This window comes from Acinonyx jubatus, chromosome B3 (genome assembly GCF_027475565.1).
Source record: "Acinonyx jubatus isolate Ajub_Pintada_27869175 chromosome B3, VMU_Ajub_asm_v1.0, whole genome shotgun sequence".
In the NCBI taxonomy this organism is placed as follows: Eukaryota; Metazoa; Chordata; class Mammalia; order Carnivora; family Felidae; genus Acinonyx; species Acinonyx jubatus.
Window position 1 is genome coordinate 45,071,704 of NC_069386.1, and position 16,890 is coordinate 45,088,593.

A 16,890-nucleotide genomic window follows, 5' to 3' on the forward strand; every position below is an offset into this window, starting at 1 on the left:
TTTATGTTAGCAAATGTGGTAATAGCATGTCACAATTTTTTGTTTGTTTTAATCAATGAGTAAGTTTTAAAACAGATCCCTGTAAAATAGAACAGTTTGATACCCTATGAGAGCATACATGACAATTGACGCTTATGATTTTTTTCATCCAGGGGATTTATCAGTGATTGAAAACCAAGAGATGCCATGCAGGTTTTAATCATTACTTGGTTCTAAATCATTTTTATTTTCTATGACATGTTTTTCAAAAAACTATAATGACTTTTTTTTTTTTTAAGCAGTTTTAGTCTTACAGGATATTGACCAGAAAGTGCAGAGTTCCCAAATACGGTATATTTTTAAACTGAAATTCATTGACAAATTATGGTCCCCTGCCTGTTTGTCTAAATAAAGTTTTATTGGAACAGTCACTCTCATTGTTTATGGATAGTCTTTGGCTGTTTCTGCACAACAATAACAGAGTTGAAACTTTACAAGAGGGATTATAGAGCCCACAAAGCCTCAAATATTTACGTACTATCTAGTCCTTTATAGGAAAAGTTTGCTGATCCCTGCTTTAGATGATTTTAACTGTTACTAGAATATTTTATCAGGCTATTTTGGTACCACTATTGAAGGTCTGATATTTAAACCAGTAGTTTACATTCACTGTGAATGCTTACATTCTGACCAAATGTCAGAACTTGAAAGTCTCATTTACACCTAACAATGTTTCTTACATAAAATAAGACCTATACATTCTTTTACTCCAGATAGGTTCAGTCAGAATATATTCACCAGGAAATTCCACAGACAGAGCTTATTCTCTGCTTTGGTTGATGTAGTAATCCTACTATAAAATTGTCAAAATAAGAATTAACAGAAGTCTTAATTGTGGCATTTCTGTCAAAATATGAAACCAAGGCACTAACAAGTGTATTTATTTGGGAAATACATACTATAATCCTAGATTTCTACAAATATGATTTCAGGGTTTAGCCTTGAAATTTCCAAATAATAACAACTGCCTACCATAACAACTGCCTACCATGTGTTTGCCGCAAACAAGAAAATGACAACCTCTATACTGATTTTAGAAGTGGGACAACAAACATGCAAGTATTTTAACTGACTTATTCACAAGCATACTCAGTGAAATATTCATTTCCTGAATCTTAGCCAACAAAATATTCGTGATATTCATTAAAACTAAGGACAAATAAACATAATTGTGAAGGAACACCTGCCTCTCACTAACACTGTTGAGCCATCAACAGATTTTTTTTCTTTAAACCGCAAAATGATCTTCCTGAAAGCTTGCTTCTCTTTTTGCTTTCCTCCACCACCATCACCTCAAAAACAAGTGGCAGGGGCAGCACCTAGGTGATTCAGTTGGTTAAGCATCTGATTCTTGATTTCAGATCAGGTCATGATCTCACAGTTTGTGGGATCAGGCCCAGCTTCAGGGTCTGTGCTGATGGCGCAGAGCCTGTTTGAGATTCGCTCTCTGAAAATAAAAAAATACTTAAGGGGTGCCTGGGTGGCTCAGTCAGTTAAGCGTCTGACTTCGGCTCAGGTCATGATCTCACAGTTCATGTGTTAGAGCCCCGGATTGGGCTCTGCGTGGACAGCATGGAGCCTGGTACCTTCTTAGGATTCTGTGTCTCCCTATCTCTCTGCTCCTCCTCCTTCACGCTCTGTCTCTCTCTCTGTCTGTCTCTCTCTCTCACTCAAAACTAAACATAAAAAAATTTAAAAAGAAAAAGAAAAAAAATACTTTAAAAAATGCTAAAGGTTTTGTTAATGATCCTAAGACTTTCACTCCTTTGTCTCTTTAGATTTTACTGAAGAAGAAACAGGTTGGGGAACAGCTAGCTAAGAATACAGAATATAATAACTGTGGTGTTTTGTCCAAATCTCTAAATTTTAAATTTTACAATGAAAAAACGAATTCAAACGAAGTAAGACCTAGATTCTCAGGTGGTCTTTTAGTAATAATCTATAACATATTTTTTTAAAGATTTTATTTTGAAGTAATCTCTACGCCCAACATGGGGCTCAAACTCATAACCCTGAGATCAAGGGTCAGTCACACGCTCTACTGACTGAGCCAGCCAGGCACCCCATAACATATTGTTTTTAAGTAAATGAATACTTTCATGTATATAAGGGTAGTTGGAAGGTACTCTCAAATAGTTTATTCTTCCTAAAATATGAGCAAAGCTTCTCAGCATATAGTAACATATAGCTCCAAATTAAGAGTTCAAACAGTCTAGGAAAATAAATGATGTCCTACCCTATAAGTAAGATTTTATTGGATTAAATGGATTTCCTGAGCAAATTAATAACATAAGCAGATAAAGAATACTGAACAAAAGGAAGTAGCTACTCCAACTCCAATTGTTCAACTATACAGTAAAACCTCATTAATTCAGCCCAATTATTGCCTGAGTGGCTTAGTTGGTTAAGTGTCCAACTTTGGCTCAGGTCATGATCTTTAGGTTCGTGAGTTCGAGCTCCACTTTGGGGTCTATGTTAACAGCTCAGAACTTGGAGCCTGCTTCAGATTCTTTGTCTCCCCTCTGCCCCTCCCCTTCTTGTACTCTGTCTCTCTGTCTCTCAAAAGTATATAAACATTAAAAAAAATTTTTTTTAATTTTTTAAATGTTTATTTTCGGAGAGAGAGAGAGACAGACAGACAGACAAACAGAGTGTGATCAGGGGAAGGGGCAGAGAAACAGGGAGACACAGAATCTGAAGCAGGTTCCAGGCTCTGAGCTGTCAGCACAGAGCCCGACGTGGGGCTCAAAACCACGAACCATGAGATCATGACCTGAACCGAAGTCAGACACTCAACCAACTGAGCCACCCAAGTGCTGCAACATTAAATTTTTTTTTTAAAATAAGCATTAAAAATTTAGTTCAGCCCAATTATTCTGTAATTCTTAGTCATTTAAAGAGTGAAGTATATTTGACCAACTAATCTTTGACAAAGCAGGAAAGAATATCCAATGGAATAAAGACAGTCTTTCCAGCAAGTGATGCTGGGAAAACTGGACAGCGACATGCAGAAGAATAAACCTGGACCATTTTCTTACACCATACACAAAAATAAACTCAAAATGGATGAAAGACCTTAATGTAAGACAGGAAGCCACCAAAATCCTCGAGGAGAAAGCAGGCAAAAACCTCTTTGATCTTACCCACAGCAGCTTCTTACTTAACACGTCTCCAAAGGCAAGGGAAACAAAAGGAAAAATGAACTACTGGGACCTTATCAAAATAAAAAGCTTCTGCACAGCGAAGGAAACAATCAGCAAAACTAAAAGGCAACTGACGGAATGGGAGAAGATATCTGCAAATGATATTATCAGATAAAGGGTTAGTGTCCAAAATCTATAAAGAACTTATCAAACTCAACACCCAAAAAACAAATAATCCAGTGAAGAAATGGGCAAAAGACATGAATAGAACTTCTCCAAGGAAGACACCAGATGGCCAACTGACACATGAAAAAATGTTCAACATCACTCATCATCAGGAAAATACAAATCAAAACCACAAAAGATACCACCTCACACCTGTCAGAATGGCTAACAGTAACAGCTCAGGCAACAACAGATGTTGGTGAGGATGCGGAGAAAGAGGATCTCTTTCTCATTGTTGGTGGCAATGCAAGCTGGTGCAGCCACTCTGGAAAACAGTATGGAGGTTCCTCAAAAAACTAAAAATAGAACTACCCTACGACCCAGCAATTGCACTACTAAGTATTTATCCACAGGAAACAGGTGTGCTGTTACAAAGGGACACATGCACCCCGATGTTTATAGCAGCCCTATCGACAACAGCCAAAGTATGGAAAGACCCCAAATGTCCATCAATGGACGAATGGATAAAGAAAATGTGGTGTGTGTGTGTATATATATATATATATATATATATATATATATGTATATATATATGTATATATATGTATATATGTATATATATATATATACACACACACACACACACACACATACATACACAATGGAGTATTACTCGGCAACCAAAAAGAATGAAATCCTGCCATTTGCAACTACATGGATAGAACTGGAGGGTATTATGCTAAGTGAAATTAGTCAGAGAAAGACAAAAATCATATGACTTCACTCATATGAGGACTTTAAGAGACAAAAGAGATGAACATAAGGGAAGGGAAACAAAAATAATATAAAAACAGGGAGGGAGACAAAACAGAAGAGACTCAAATATAGAGAACAAACTGAGGGTTGCTGGAGGAGTTGTGGGAGGGGGGATGGGCTAAATGGGTAAGGGGCATTAAGGAATCCACTCCTGAAATCATTGTTTCACTATATGCTAATTAATTTGGGTGTAAATTTTAAAAAATAAAAAATAAAATAAAAAAAAGAGAGAAGTATATTTGAGAACAGACTCAAGTAAGATCAAAAAACTTAAAAAAAATTTTTAACTAAAATTAAAAAAATAAAAACAAATTTTCCATGTGAAGTGTTAATAAAATCTTAAACAAGAATGTAAAACATCCCAAAAGTGATATGCCGAGATTTTGACACCTATGACTTTGGTATTCTGTGGGGGGTAGAGAAATGCAGGAAACCCAATAATAACTAAGAAATAAGCAGTTTATACAGGTGGATGGTAAGTACAAAAATGACCAAATAATATAAATTTTTAAATATTTAATTAGAATACCAATAAATAGGAAATACACAGTTTGATTTATAACACCTTCACAAATTGAGGAGTTACTTGAGAAGATAAAAAGTTGATTATTTGCCAATTTCTGCTCTTTAGGAAAGTCAGAAAAAAATTTAAGATATTCAACTTCTACTAATTGTCATATAATATGCATGTTACCCTTAATCCACAACAATCCTATGAAGCAGATTTCATTACCTTCATTCTAAGAATAAACTAATGGGCTGAAAAGTTAATTTGTCCAAAGCAGCAAAGCTGTGATGTGAATTGAGATCTGACTCCAAAAACAATTACCCTTTCCATTATACCAACATTTACAGACTTAATAGCAAAACACTTTGTTTAAGCGAAATCTTAAGTAAAACATCATCCAAAATATATCTTAAATGAAAAGTTGACAGAACTTGGTGTACAATGAAAAGTGGACAAAGGGGAAACAATAACTGAGGTTGACTCTAAGACTCAGGGGACTGGAAAAATTAAGATCCCTATAATCAGTAAAAATAAGAAATTTGGTAAGGGCAGATAAGTTTATAGAAGGAAATGATATCTGCTTCAGAATTGTGAGGTTTAGTTTAACATTCAAATAGAAAGTTGAGTTGGAACTCAGGAAACAACCATTTTTAATCTGTACATGAATTATTTGATTTTTGTGCTGCAGTCCATTTTTGCATTACGTATGGTAAAATGGACCAACTAAACAATTCCTTCTTAGTTCAAATTTCATTTATTAAAAAAAATACTTTTAAGTAATCTCTACACCGAACATGGGGGGCTCAAACTCACAACCCCAAGATCAAGAGTTGCATGCTCTATGTAATTGAGTCAGCCAGGTGCACCTACTGATTTTGAATATACAGTAAATCATACAGCACTCATGATTTTTTAGATGAAATTGTAAAGAAATTATTTTTAAAAATATTAGAAATACTAATGGGAATCAAAAGGAAGAAATGTAGCTTCTTTCAAAATAAAGACTAAAAAAGTTAAGAATCCTTTCAATATACCTTTAATTCTGGCTCCAGCAAATTAACGTACATATTATAAACTATTATAGAGGGGCACCTGGGTGGCTCAATCGGTTGAGCATCCGACTTCGGCTCGGGTCATGATCTCATGGTTTGTGATTTTGAGCCCCGCATTGGGCTCTGTGCTGACAGCTCAAAGCCTGGAGCCTGTGTCGAATTCTGTGTCTTCCCCTCTCTCTGCCCCTCCCATGCTCATGCTCTGTCTCTCTCTGTTTCTCAACAATAAATAAACGTTTAAAAAAAAAATTGATTGTTAAAAAATTGAACGTTAAAAAAAAAAAGGATATCATATATCATCTTCCTATTCTAATTTCTTATATGTATCATTAATTTATTATTTATCATTTATTATCAATTAAGAATGGTTCATTTATTATTAATTAAGAATAATATTATACTTAAAAATACTAAAATTCAGGCTTTATAGTAAATCTATTTATCATCAGTATTTCCTCTCAGGAAAAATTTATGAGACAACCTTCAACTTAGAAAAGCCAATTTCAGGGGTAGCTCAGTCAGTTAAGTGTCCAACTCTTGGTTTTGGCTCAGGTCATGATCTCATGGTTTCTAGGTTCAAGCCCTGCATCAAGCTCTGTGCTTACAGCATGGAGCCTGCTTGGGATTTTCTCTCTCCCTCTTTCTCTGCCCTTCCCCTGCTTGCTCTCTCTCTGAAAAATAAGTAAATTAAAAAAAAAAACGAAGAAAAACAATTTGAAACATGTTCGCCATCAATTTCTATCACAATAAGACCCCATCCTCAGAGTAACACCAAGGCCTATTTAAAACTAGTTAAAACCATCAGAAACTGCAGATACATTCATACATATTAGATTTTTTAAAATATCCTATTTTATACGCAATCAAAGAGTTTCAGAGCAATGAAGAATGGTACAGTGGATATCTATTTAAGAAGCTCACAAAGCCTGAGGTGCCTGGATGGTTCAGTCGGTTAAGTATCTGATTTTGGCTCAGGTCCTGATCTCATGGTTGGTGGGTTTGAGCTCTGCATCAGGCTTGGCACTGACAGTGCACAGCCTGCCTGGGATTCTCTGTCCCTCTCTCTCTGCCCCTCCCCTGCACACGCTTGCACACTCTCTCTGTCTCTCTCAAAATAAACAGACTTTAAAAAGCCTAGGTGCTGAAAAATCTACCCAAAGAATAAGCGACAATGAAAGTTTGCATTAGTTGCTTGAAAAATAGATGGGAATAGCTACTGAAGTAGTCAGATAAGATGAAGGTGGCCTGAACTAGGGTAGTTGTAGTAGAGATAGAAGTTACTAATTAATGAAAATATCAAAGAATGCATTTCATAAACTTTGAAGGGAAAAACAAGCTCATTCACCACAGAAGCTAAGAAAGTCTCTGACGCTGGAAGTGCCAGATAATTCAGAGGACAGGGGGTGAAGCAGAGGGGGCTAAAAATGGAAGGAGTCTGTATAAAGAGCAACTGGTACCAGATCCCCAGGATTTGTTCTAAGGAATCATGAAGGCTATTTCTGCTCCTCTGACTTTATCAATGGTTCTTCCAGACTGATTTGTCCCAGACTTATTGTCCACTATTTAACTTCCAAACCACATATCCCAAGTAACATCTCAAGTTCTGAAGTAGGTGATAATCTTAGCTTGGGCAAGTTATTTAAAATTTATGTACCTCAGTTTTGCATATATGTAAAATAGGAACATTGTCTACCTAAGGATTTCATGATATAATTGAAAAAATTAAGAGGAAATGCATATAATTCATGTAAAATATTTAGCAGTGTATCTGTACATAAAAATAACCAAGTACTGGGGTGCCTGGGTGGCCCAGTTGAGCACCCAACTCTTGATTCCAGCTCAGGTCATGATCTCACAGTAGTGAGATTGAGCTCCAGGTCTGGCTCTGCTCTGTCAGCATGGAGCCTCCTTTGGATTTTCTCTCTCCCCTCCTCTCTGCCCCTCCCCCTCTCTCATGTGCATGCACAAGTGAAAGCATGTGCACTCTCTCTCTCTCTAAATAAACATTAAAAAAAATAATGGAGTACTACTATTTTTCAAAGCCATATGATTGCTGGTACCATCTATGCTCAAATGTTCTTCACCTGGCACTCAATATAGATAAGGTGGATTGGGAACGGGAAAGTTATCCACTGAAGGACTACTGGGAGCAAGGAGAGAGGAGAAAATGAACCCATCATTAATAGGGCAACCAGCCAATGGAGTAGTCATACTATCATCAGTCCTCATCCATTTTTTCTCACAAATGAAGAAATACAATATCAATCCTAATTCTTAAAAGAGACTGGAAATGAAAGTCTCTTAAATGTTACTTGCATCTACTGTGTAAACAAAACTCCACCGTGTGAAGTTATTAATCTCTTCTTACAGGATCTATATTTAAAAAAAAAAAAAGGGTGGGCAGAGTCTAAAATGGAATCTTTTTTTCCACTTTTATAAGTAATAAATACACTTGGAAAGACTCAAAAGAGCTTTGTGACTACTTTGGGAAAAGGAAAATGTGAGAAAATTTATATGATTGCAACATTCTTATAAGTCAGGAAGTTTGAAAAAAAAAAAGTAAAAACTAGTCTGAAGCAAGGTGTATGAAAACAGTACAAGAAAAGTTTTCAAGCAGGGAGGGAGAGGCAGAGTCATACTCATTGCTGACAAGAGGCTCACCCTCATGATGCCTCATGTGCAAGTGGTAATAAGAGAGAGGACATCCATTTGAACATCTTTGAATTTTCCGGTAATGGCCTTTTGTTCATTTTGCTGTTGGGTTGCTCATCTCTTTCTAATTTATAAGGGCTCTTTGTAAATGAAGAAATTAACCATTAGACACATAATCTGGCAAACTGTTCCCTCAGTTTGTGGTGTGTGTTTTGGTTTAGTTTCAGGTAGCGTTTTTGGGGGGAAGAAGGGGGTTGCGGTGAGAAAGGGACTTTCTGTCTTTTTTTTTTTTTTTAAACCTTCAGCTTTTTCAGTTTTTATAGAATCAAATGTATCAACCTTATTTTACAGATTCTAGGTGTAATGTCTGGAGAAACCAGTTTTAATATAAAAAAAAAAATCTTGTTTCAGAATCCTGGCATTCCTCTCTTGACTTGGAGTAGGAGATGGTCTCAGTTCCTACCAAGCAAAGAGAGGGGGAAAAAAGAATTTCCTACCTAAAAGGGCTGGGGAGGAAATGAGATGTACTTCCAGCATCTTAATTTAGAACAGTGTATTCATTCTTCTACTAAAATGCTACATAACCATTAGATATTACAAAACTATCATAATGCACAGAATAAGTTTATATGTTTTTTTCAGTGTTTGATTCTCAGAACCTATAACATTCTTTCTATAAGAAAACAAATGTATGACAAAGCAAGGACTCCCTCTATTAAAGTAATACTTTCATAAACATGATGATATTAATGGAGAAACTTTAAAAAATGTTCATAGTATAAAATTTAAGTTACACAAAGTAGAAAAATAATAGCATAATGAATTTCCCAAGTACCCATCACTTGGGTAGCCATCACTTGGCTTCAACATTTATAACATAACTATCATGTTATCAGTATCATCAGAAACTAAATTTTATATCTTTGACTTGTTAATTTTTACAAACACATCCATTTTTTTTTTAGTTTTAAGTAATTTCTATAACCTAAGTGGGGTTCAAGCTCACAATTCTGAAATCAAGAGTCACATGCTCTACCAACTGAGCTAGCCAGGCACCCTGAAACACATCTAAATAAGTGGGTCATAGCCTTCAAATACACCTATAAATAGCACTGTGGGGTTTTTTTTAATGTTTATTTATTTATTTTGAGAGAGCGCGTGCATGTGCACACACACGTGGGAGAGGAGCAGAAAAAGGGGGGAGAGAGAGAATCCTAAGCAGGCTCCCTGCTGTCAGCTCAAACCATGAGATCATGACCTGAGCAGAGAGACCTGAGGTGATCAAGAGTCAGATGCTTAACTGCTTAACTGACTGAGCCACCCAGGTGCCCCTAGCATTGTTTTTGATAGATAAGATGAAAGATTAAAGAAAAACCGTAAAAAAAAACCCACTAAGTTTAGTCTAAAGTAAAGAAGCAAAATGAATACATATTCCAAAGCATAAATTTACCTGGTGTCAGTTAAAGAGAAATAGAAATTTGAGCCTGAATTAAATTTAATGAATAGGTTTCCTTTTTTGATTTGTTAGATTATCACAGCTCAACTATTTCAGAGATTATGAACGATCACCTACTCTTCATCAGTCCTAAGGCAACCTATCTATAACTAAAACTCCAATATTTCCAACACAGTACTGTTTGATAATTTTAACTATCATTTCTCATCCAGAACTATGGCACTTACTTTCTTTGAATCACTCAAATCCTCCCAACATGTTTAGTTTATTGATTTTTCTCATTACTCCACCTTCCTTCAAAGACATAATCACCTGTTTCATTTTCAACCCTAATTCCATTGACTCTCCACAAATCAGCCCTTGGAAAGCTCAGTCCCTGATATAACCCTAACCAGCCATCCTTTCTGTTCCTATTTCCAGGTATTAGAAAACTAGTGGGGAAACAGAAACAAAGCAAAATGTATATACTACAAGTTTTTAAAGCATAACCCCAACTTATCCATTGCTACTTACTACTTTCTATTTATGCCTCAAATTCCAAGACATAATCTCTATGAGATTAGAATTTCTTTAAAATACAATGTGCCTTTCTCATACAATCCTCCCCTCCAAACTTTAAAACCTCTCCTTGCTAATTACTGACAGGTTCAATAGTGATTGCTGATAAGGTCAATTGTTATTGTGCCAAAATGGGAGAATGAGGCCTCAATTGCCATCTGCCTCTCTATCTTAACACAAACTTGTCTCTGTATCTTCCTTGTCCCATTCCTTCCATTACTTCAGAAAATGAGATTGTTGCTCCTTTCCTCTGAAGAGAACTTTACCACCTATTCTGAGGAGTCCATATTATTCTGACTTTTCAGCATCTTTGTCCTCACACCCATCCTTTTTCAGTAAAATCTTTTGTACTCCAATAGCTCCTTGATGCTGTTGCACTTGACAATTGATAACTGACCGCTTTATCAGTTTCTCTCCAAGACTACTATCATGACACTGTCCTATTTCCAGTTCTCAGTCATGTGTCACATTATGCCTATACTGGTTTCTTTTACACGCTCTCACTCTTAATGCTTATTGCCTTTCCCCCACCAAGTTTAATCGTTGTTCTCTGTTTTCGCTATTGTCTACTGGAGAATGGGATGGAAGAGGGAGTGGAGAATTACAGGGAGGAATTAAGCTGGCAATTTGTAGTTTCCCACATATTCTCAATGATAAAAAAAAAAATTGAGAACTATGGCTCACCACTCTCAATGAAGTATTCATTTATTCTCATACTTATGGTAAGTAAACTACCATACTTAGGTCTATGCAATAACTCCCCCATTCAGTTTTTCTCTATAATTTGACCTCTTCCCTGACACTCGCCGCTTCTAGAGGCATGATGAATATTTATATTTTCATGTCCCACTATCAGACATTTCCAACCTGACACAACTAAACTTTGACATCTCCCAGCTGAAAACACTTTATCTTTTGAATGACGCAATCTCTATTACCCAGATTAGAAAAGGTGGGGTCATCTTCATTTCCTTTGTCCAGTTAGCGATCATTTAGGCTCCAACATTGTCTTCATCAAAGAGAAGGGGCAGAGAATTCCCCATCCAAAAGGGCCATCCTCATCAATTCTTCATGTTACACTACACTTCTTGCTACACTACAATCTTACCCCTAGTCTAATCTCAAACAAACAAGACCACTTCCATCATAATATTTTCAGTCGAGTTCCCTATGATTAGCTAAATATAAAGTGTAAGCACCACTTGTGTTTACAGTGAAATCTGACAGCTACTTTTTGTACCCTATTCACTATTTTTCTCTACCTCAGCCTTTCTCAAACCTTCTGGTGTCTAGACTATTACAGTCCTAAAAATTATTGAGGACCCCAAAGAGCTTTGGTCTATGTAGGTTATATCTACCCATACTTACCATACTAGAAATGAAAATTGAGAAAAATTTTAAAAAGAATAAATAAGCACATATTCCATTAACTCTCAGAGCAATGATATTATCACATATCATATAGCCTGGAAAACTCCACTGACACTTGTGAAAGAATGAGAATGAAAAGGCAAATAATAGCTTAGTATTATTATGAAAATAGTTCTGACCTCTAGCACCCCTGGCTCTCTTTGAGAAAACTGCTTTATCAGACCCTGCTTCTCTTAATCTGTCTCCCTATCAATCACGGATTACTGATGAGTAACGTTTGTGTGTAGCCATAGCCTGGAGGCAGACAGGAGGCTTAAAAACCACAGATTTATAAAATAGCCTCCAAATTAATAAGCACGCCTGCTCATTAACAGTCTAACACAACTATCAATTTTATTTCCTGCTAATGCTATTTCCTTCCCTCTGACTCTGCACTTCCAACCAAGGTTTGAATCATGAAAAAGAACAAATCTTTTTCTGCTTCACCAGCTTTGAATACACTATTCCCTCTGGCTGGAAGGCCTTCTATCAACTCATCCTTCAGATCCAGTTCATAGATTACCTCTTTTATAAAGCTTTCCCTGACACAACGCATCCCCAATTACCCTTTTCTAATTCCAAAGCACATTTAGAACTTATCACATTGCACTGTAATTATTTATATGTGTCTCCCCACTAAATGGGAGCTACATGAGGGCAGACTTGCATCTTGCTTGTTTTTGTACTTCCAGTACCTCACACGTAGTAGGAACTCAAATGTTTGATCATTTCATTGAAGCCATGTCTGAAAGAGTCAATTCAAAGCTCGTCTATCTCCAAATATTTCAGATCACAGCACTTGCTCCTTCCTCTGAACTTTGGTAGTTCTGGTATAAGAGATATCTGGTATCTGGTAACTAAGAGAAAAGAAAATCTAAAGAACTGTTATCCCTTCCTACAAAAAGACTAGGGTCTTTGGCCTGTAAATCAAGTCTGACTCTGACATTTAAGGGCTTTCATCAAGTGGTTCTTCACCTTTCAGTCTTACTTTTTATTATTCACCAGTATGAACTTACCATTTCTGTCGGCTAATAAACACACATGCACGCACACACGCGCACGCACACACACAATCCATTCTATTTTCATCCCTTTTGTTTATATCCTTCCCGCTCCCACAATTCCATTTCCTTATTTCAAATTTACTTTTCCTTAAAAGCTTGGTATAAGACCCATCAATTCCATGAAGCTCTCTGGGGCTATGACAGACTAAAGAAAAATTTCCCTTTTTGGAATATCTAACACATTTCAATCTGTTGTTTACAACTGAAAAATTTATATTTATATAAACAGATGTATACATATATAGATGTATTTATAATGTATTGCCTTGCATTGTCCTTTAATAAGTCAATGATGCAACCCCAAATAGCTCCCCAGCTAAAGCAGACACAGTCTTCATCAAACATTTGAGTGCCATTATGTACCAGATACTGCTAAGGTTTCTATCTTATTTCTTTTGCATCAGCCCTTGCTAGTAACAGGAAGATGAAGGCACGTAATATATGCTATTTCCTTTACTTAATTTTTTTCCTAACCGGTCAGAATAATCCAGGTTATTTTTTTCTAGGAAACAGTTTATCAATGGATATACTTATCAATTAGAAAATAAGAGGTGTGCTATAAGATCCTGCATCTCAGCACCCTCAAACTGCAAGCTTGAGTAAGACACTTCAGTTATACACAACACACTGAGTCCCCTCAATATACTTTAACTTTTGAAGGGCCCTTACCTTTCTTGTTCCTTTACCTTGAATATATCTTTTCTTATTTGAGTCATTACAATTTTAATTCCCTTAACCTTGACAAGTTCTGATGCAAGTAGTATGCAATAATGTAATAACAGTCATAATGCCAAACTGTTTAAGCAGAAACAAATAAACAAGGCAAATAAAAATCATGCATAAAATGAAAACAATCTTTGAAAACCAAGAAGTTATGGTAACTGGGCTCAGACCAATGCTTTCCCTTAAATGGAATTTGTCTAACGGGCCACATCTTCCCTATCACCATTTCCTTAAGTATCTACACCCAAATGGAGCAAGTATTAGTTGGAAAATCGGCTAAACATAACCATCAAAACTTCTTCCCTGCTATCATGGATTGATGGTAAGTAACTTCTAAAGATCATTTTCCCCAGTTCTTCACTCTTGCATATGTGACAGTCAGTAAGAAGGAAACACAGAAAAATACAGTTAAAAAAATAATCCTAGGGTTTAGGGTGCTCTAAGTCCTTGTTTTTAAGAACATCAACTGAATGTTGAACTCGTATTTAAACACTAGAGAGACCTGAGGTTGCCGGCAATTCTTTTACAAAATACATATAAGAATATTCTTTGGACAAGAGTCCCAGAATGAATTTCATGGGAGAACGAGGAAAGAAAAGAGGAAACCGTCAGCTGACATGCAGCAGCTCCTTCACCCCGTTTTCCCCCTCCCCAAAAGCTGTAGGAAATAGCTGCAGAAATGTACCTTCCAGGCCAGAAGCAAAACATTGAGGATGGCCAGCAAAGGGCAGGGTCCATTCTCATTCTGAGTGATGATGGGTGTGTTCTCTTCCTTCCACTGGATCCACTTGATGTGATAGACAGATTGTCCCGGGAAGCGTTCCTTGGAGGCCGCCAGTACCTGAGCTTCCTCCCCCTCCTCCTCCTCTTCTCGGCAAAGAGGCACAGCCCGGGGCAACGCCGCCGCGCCCTCGCCCTCCTCCTCCTCCCCGGGGACCCGGTTCTCTGCTCCCTCCTCACTATTAAACTCAGAGCTACTGGGGAAAGAATGCAGGTTGGAGAACGACTCCAGGGAGTCCAGGCTTGGCGATTCCCCAGGAGGGCTCGGGTCGCTGCAACTGCTACTGAGGCCGCCGGCGCTGCTAGGCTCCTCGGAGCCGGCGGCCGCCAACTCTGCCCGGCAGGTGCCGGCGGAATCCGCGCGGCAGCCGGTGTCTCCGGCCGGACCCGATCCATGGTCCGCTCCGGCCTCCGCGGTCTCCGGCGAGGCGGTCACCTTGTGTTGCCCTCTCAGAGGCGCCTTCTGGGCAGCAATGTTCTCCAAATCGCTCTCCTTCAAGTCCAAGCCCGGAAAGGAGCTGCAGGGTCTGGGAACCTGAGGAGAGCCGGCGGGAGAAACGGAGTCCAAGAGGCTCCTCCCGGCGGCCGCCGCCCCCTGCCCATTCCCGCCTCTGCTCTCCGCCGCCCATACTCCAGGACCATCTCCGGCGGCGAGCCTGGTCTCCGGCGGCCCTTCCTGCGGAGAACCTGTCCCTGGCGTTGGCCCGATGGCCACCCCGTGTTCTAGTGGCTGCAGGCTCTCGGGGCCGCTCTCCATGCCCAGCCGCCAGCCCCTCGCTCTAAGGAGACCGCGGCGGGTTCTCTTCAGCCAGCGCCTCGGACGCCATGACAGCGGCACTGGCAGCTACAGCGCCCTTGCGCGGCCTCGGCCAGGCACGTCACGGGGAGGGCACCGGGAGCGCGCGCGCGCGCCGCCGCGCTATCCGCCTGCTTGGGGAGTGACTGAGCGCCGCCGAGGGAGGGCGACCCCTACCCGGACCCGCCCCTCCTACGCGCCCGCCTGCTGGAGCTAGCTCCCGGAAGGCGGGGCGTGGCGGGCGTGGCTAGGAGGGTGTGGCCAGAAGGAAAACATCCTCTCACTATGTAGCCGGAAGTTGAACTCTAGGGCAGCCCAACCGCGCGCGGCTTCTTTAAAGGAGAGGCGGGCAGAGACTGTTTCGGTTGTGACCCTTAAGAGCTGGGGTGTGTGTGGCCCAGCCTAGGGCTCAGGATGATGAGTTGCTTGTGGTTGTGTTATTTGGAAAAGAGCTCGTTCCCGAAGAGCTGAGGAGATTTGTTTCCTCCGCTTGTAAGATGGAAAATTGAAGGAATTTCTTACGAGATGCGGATTTTTAAAGGCTGTGCATCTACTCGAGGTGTTTGGATTACTACACCGCATAAATCCCAGTCTCCCAGGGTTTTGGCTGAGAAACACCGGGCTCCTCACCAGCTACTGGTGAAAACGTTCGCCCTACTTGAGGCGTCAGTGCGGTTGTGGATACTGGCCTGCACAGAAAAAAAAAAGTGGGTAATTTTGGGCCAATGATAATAAATTAGCTTCTGCCTGAATTAGCCAAGTCTTTGCGGTTTTGTCAACTTGGCCTCACTTTGATGGAGTGGGAAGTGCCTGTTCCTGAAAGAGTTTTCTAGTTGCAATTGATTCGTCTTAAGGCCGTGCAATTTTCAGAGAGGACAGAGTAGGCTGCAAATTTTGTTGGTGACAAAATGGGATTTGGGTCCTATTCTGACCTGTTCCCCACAAGGACGCCCCTCTCTCCCCTCCTCCCGTTTTTGTTTGTTTGTTTTTTGTTTTCTGGGTTTTTTTTTGTTTTTTGTCTTTCAACATTTTTTTTTTAATTTTTTTTTCAACGTTTATTTTATTTTTGGGACAGAGAGAGACAGAGCCTGAACGGGGGAGGGGCAGAGAGACAGGGAGACACAGAATCGGAAACAGGCTCCAGGCTCCGAGCCATCAGCCCAGAGCCGGACGCGGGGCTCGAACTCACGGACCGCGAGATCGTGACCTGGCTGAAGTCGGGCGCTTAACCGACTGCGCCACCCAGGCGCCCCAGTCTTTCAACATTTTTTTAAGCTCCGGGGATACAAAAGATGACAGGGCAGGTCATCTTTCGTGGTTAGCCATAGAAATAACTGACATCTAATGGAACGGTATCTTTCTGTATCTCTTTTCATTCGAGAAGGTAGACAAAATTACAAATTGGTATTTCATTCACTCATTTAACACCCCTCAAGTCCAAGTACATTCTGGAAACTGTGGCACTGGCGAATAAGAGAAAGGGCTCATATCTTCTTTGGGCTTACTATCTAGTAGTTTCTTGTTTTGTTTTTTCTTATTCCTACGTTTTTATTTATTTTCACATTTTTTTTTAAATTTTTTAATTTATATTTTGAGAGACTGAGCAAGCAGAGGAAGGGCGGGGGGGGGGGGGAGGGGTAGAGAGAGAATCGCAAGCAGATTCCACACTGCCAACACAGAGCCCAATGCGAGGTTCCAACTCATAAACTGTGAGATCATGACCTGAGC

At 39.3% G+C, this 16,890-nt stretch overlaps 1 protein-coding gene across 2 annotated transcripts in view; it reads right to left on the reverse strand.

The window, feature by feature from the left end:
• The window catches only part of MINDY2 (MINDY lysine 48 deubiquitinase 2), an 80,464-nt gene extending 65,102 nt beyond the window's left edge, over positions 1-15,362 (reverse strand). The window contains exon 1 of one of the 2 annotated variants that reach the window (XM_027067368.2): positions 14,272-15,362. In XM_027067368.2, coding sequence (XP_026923169.1) covers positions 14,272-15,123 — 852 coding nt within the window. In that variant the 5' untranslated portion in view covers positions 15,124-15,362. The remainder of the gene's footprint in view (positions 1-14,271) is intronic. The other variant, XM_015070871.3, reaches the window with a different exon arrangement.
• Between the last annotated feature and the right edge of the window lie 1,528 nt (positions 15,363-16,890).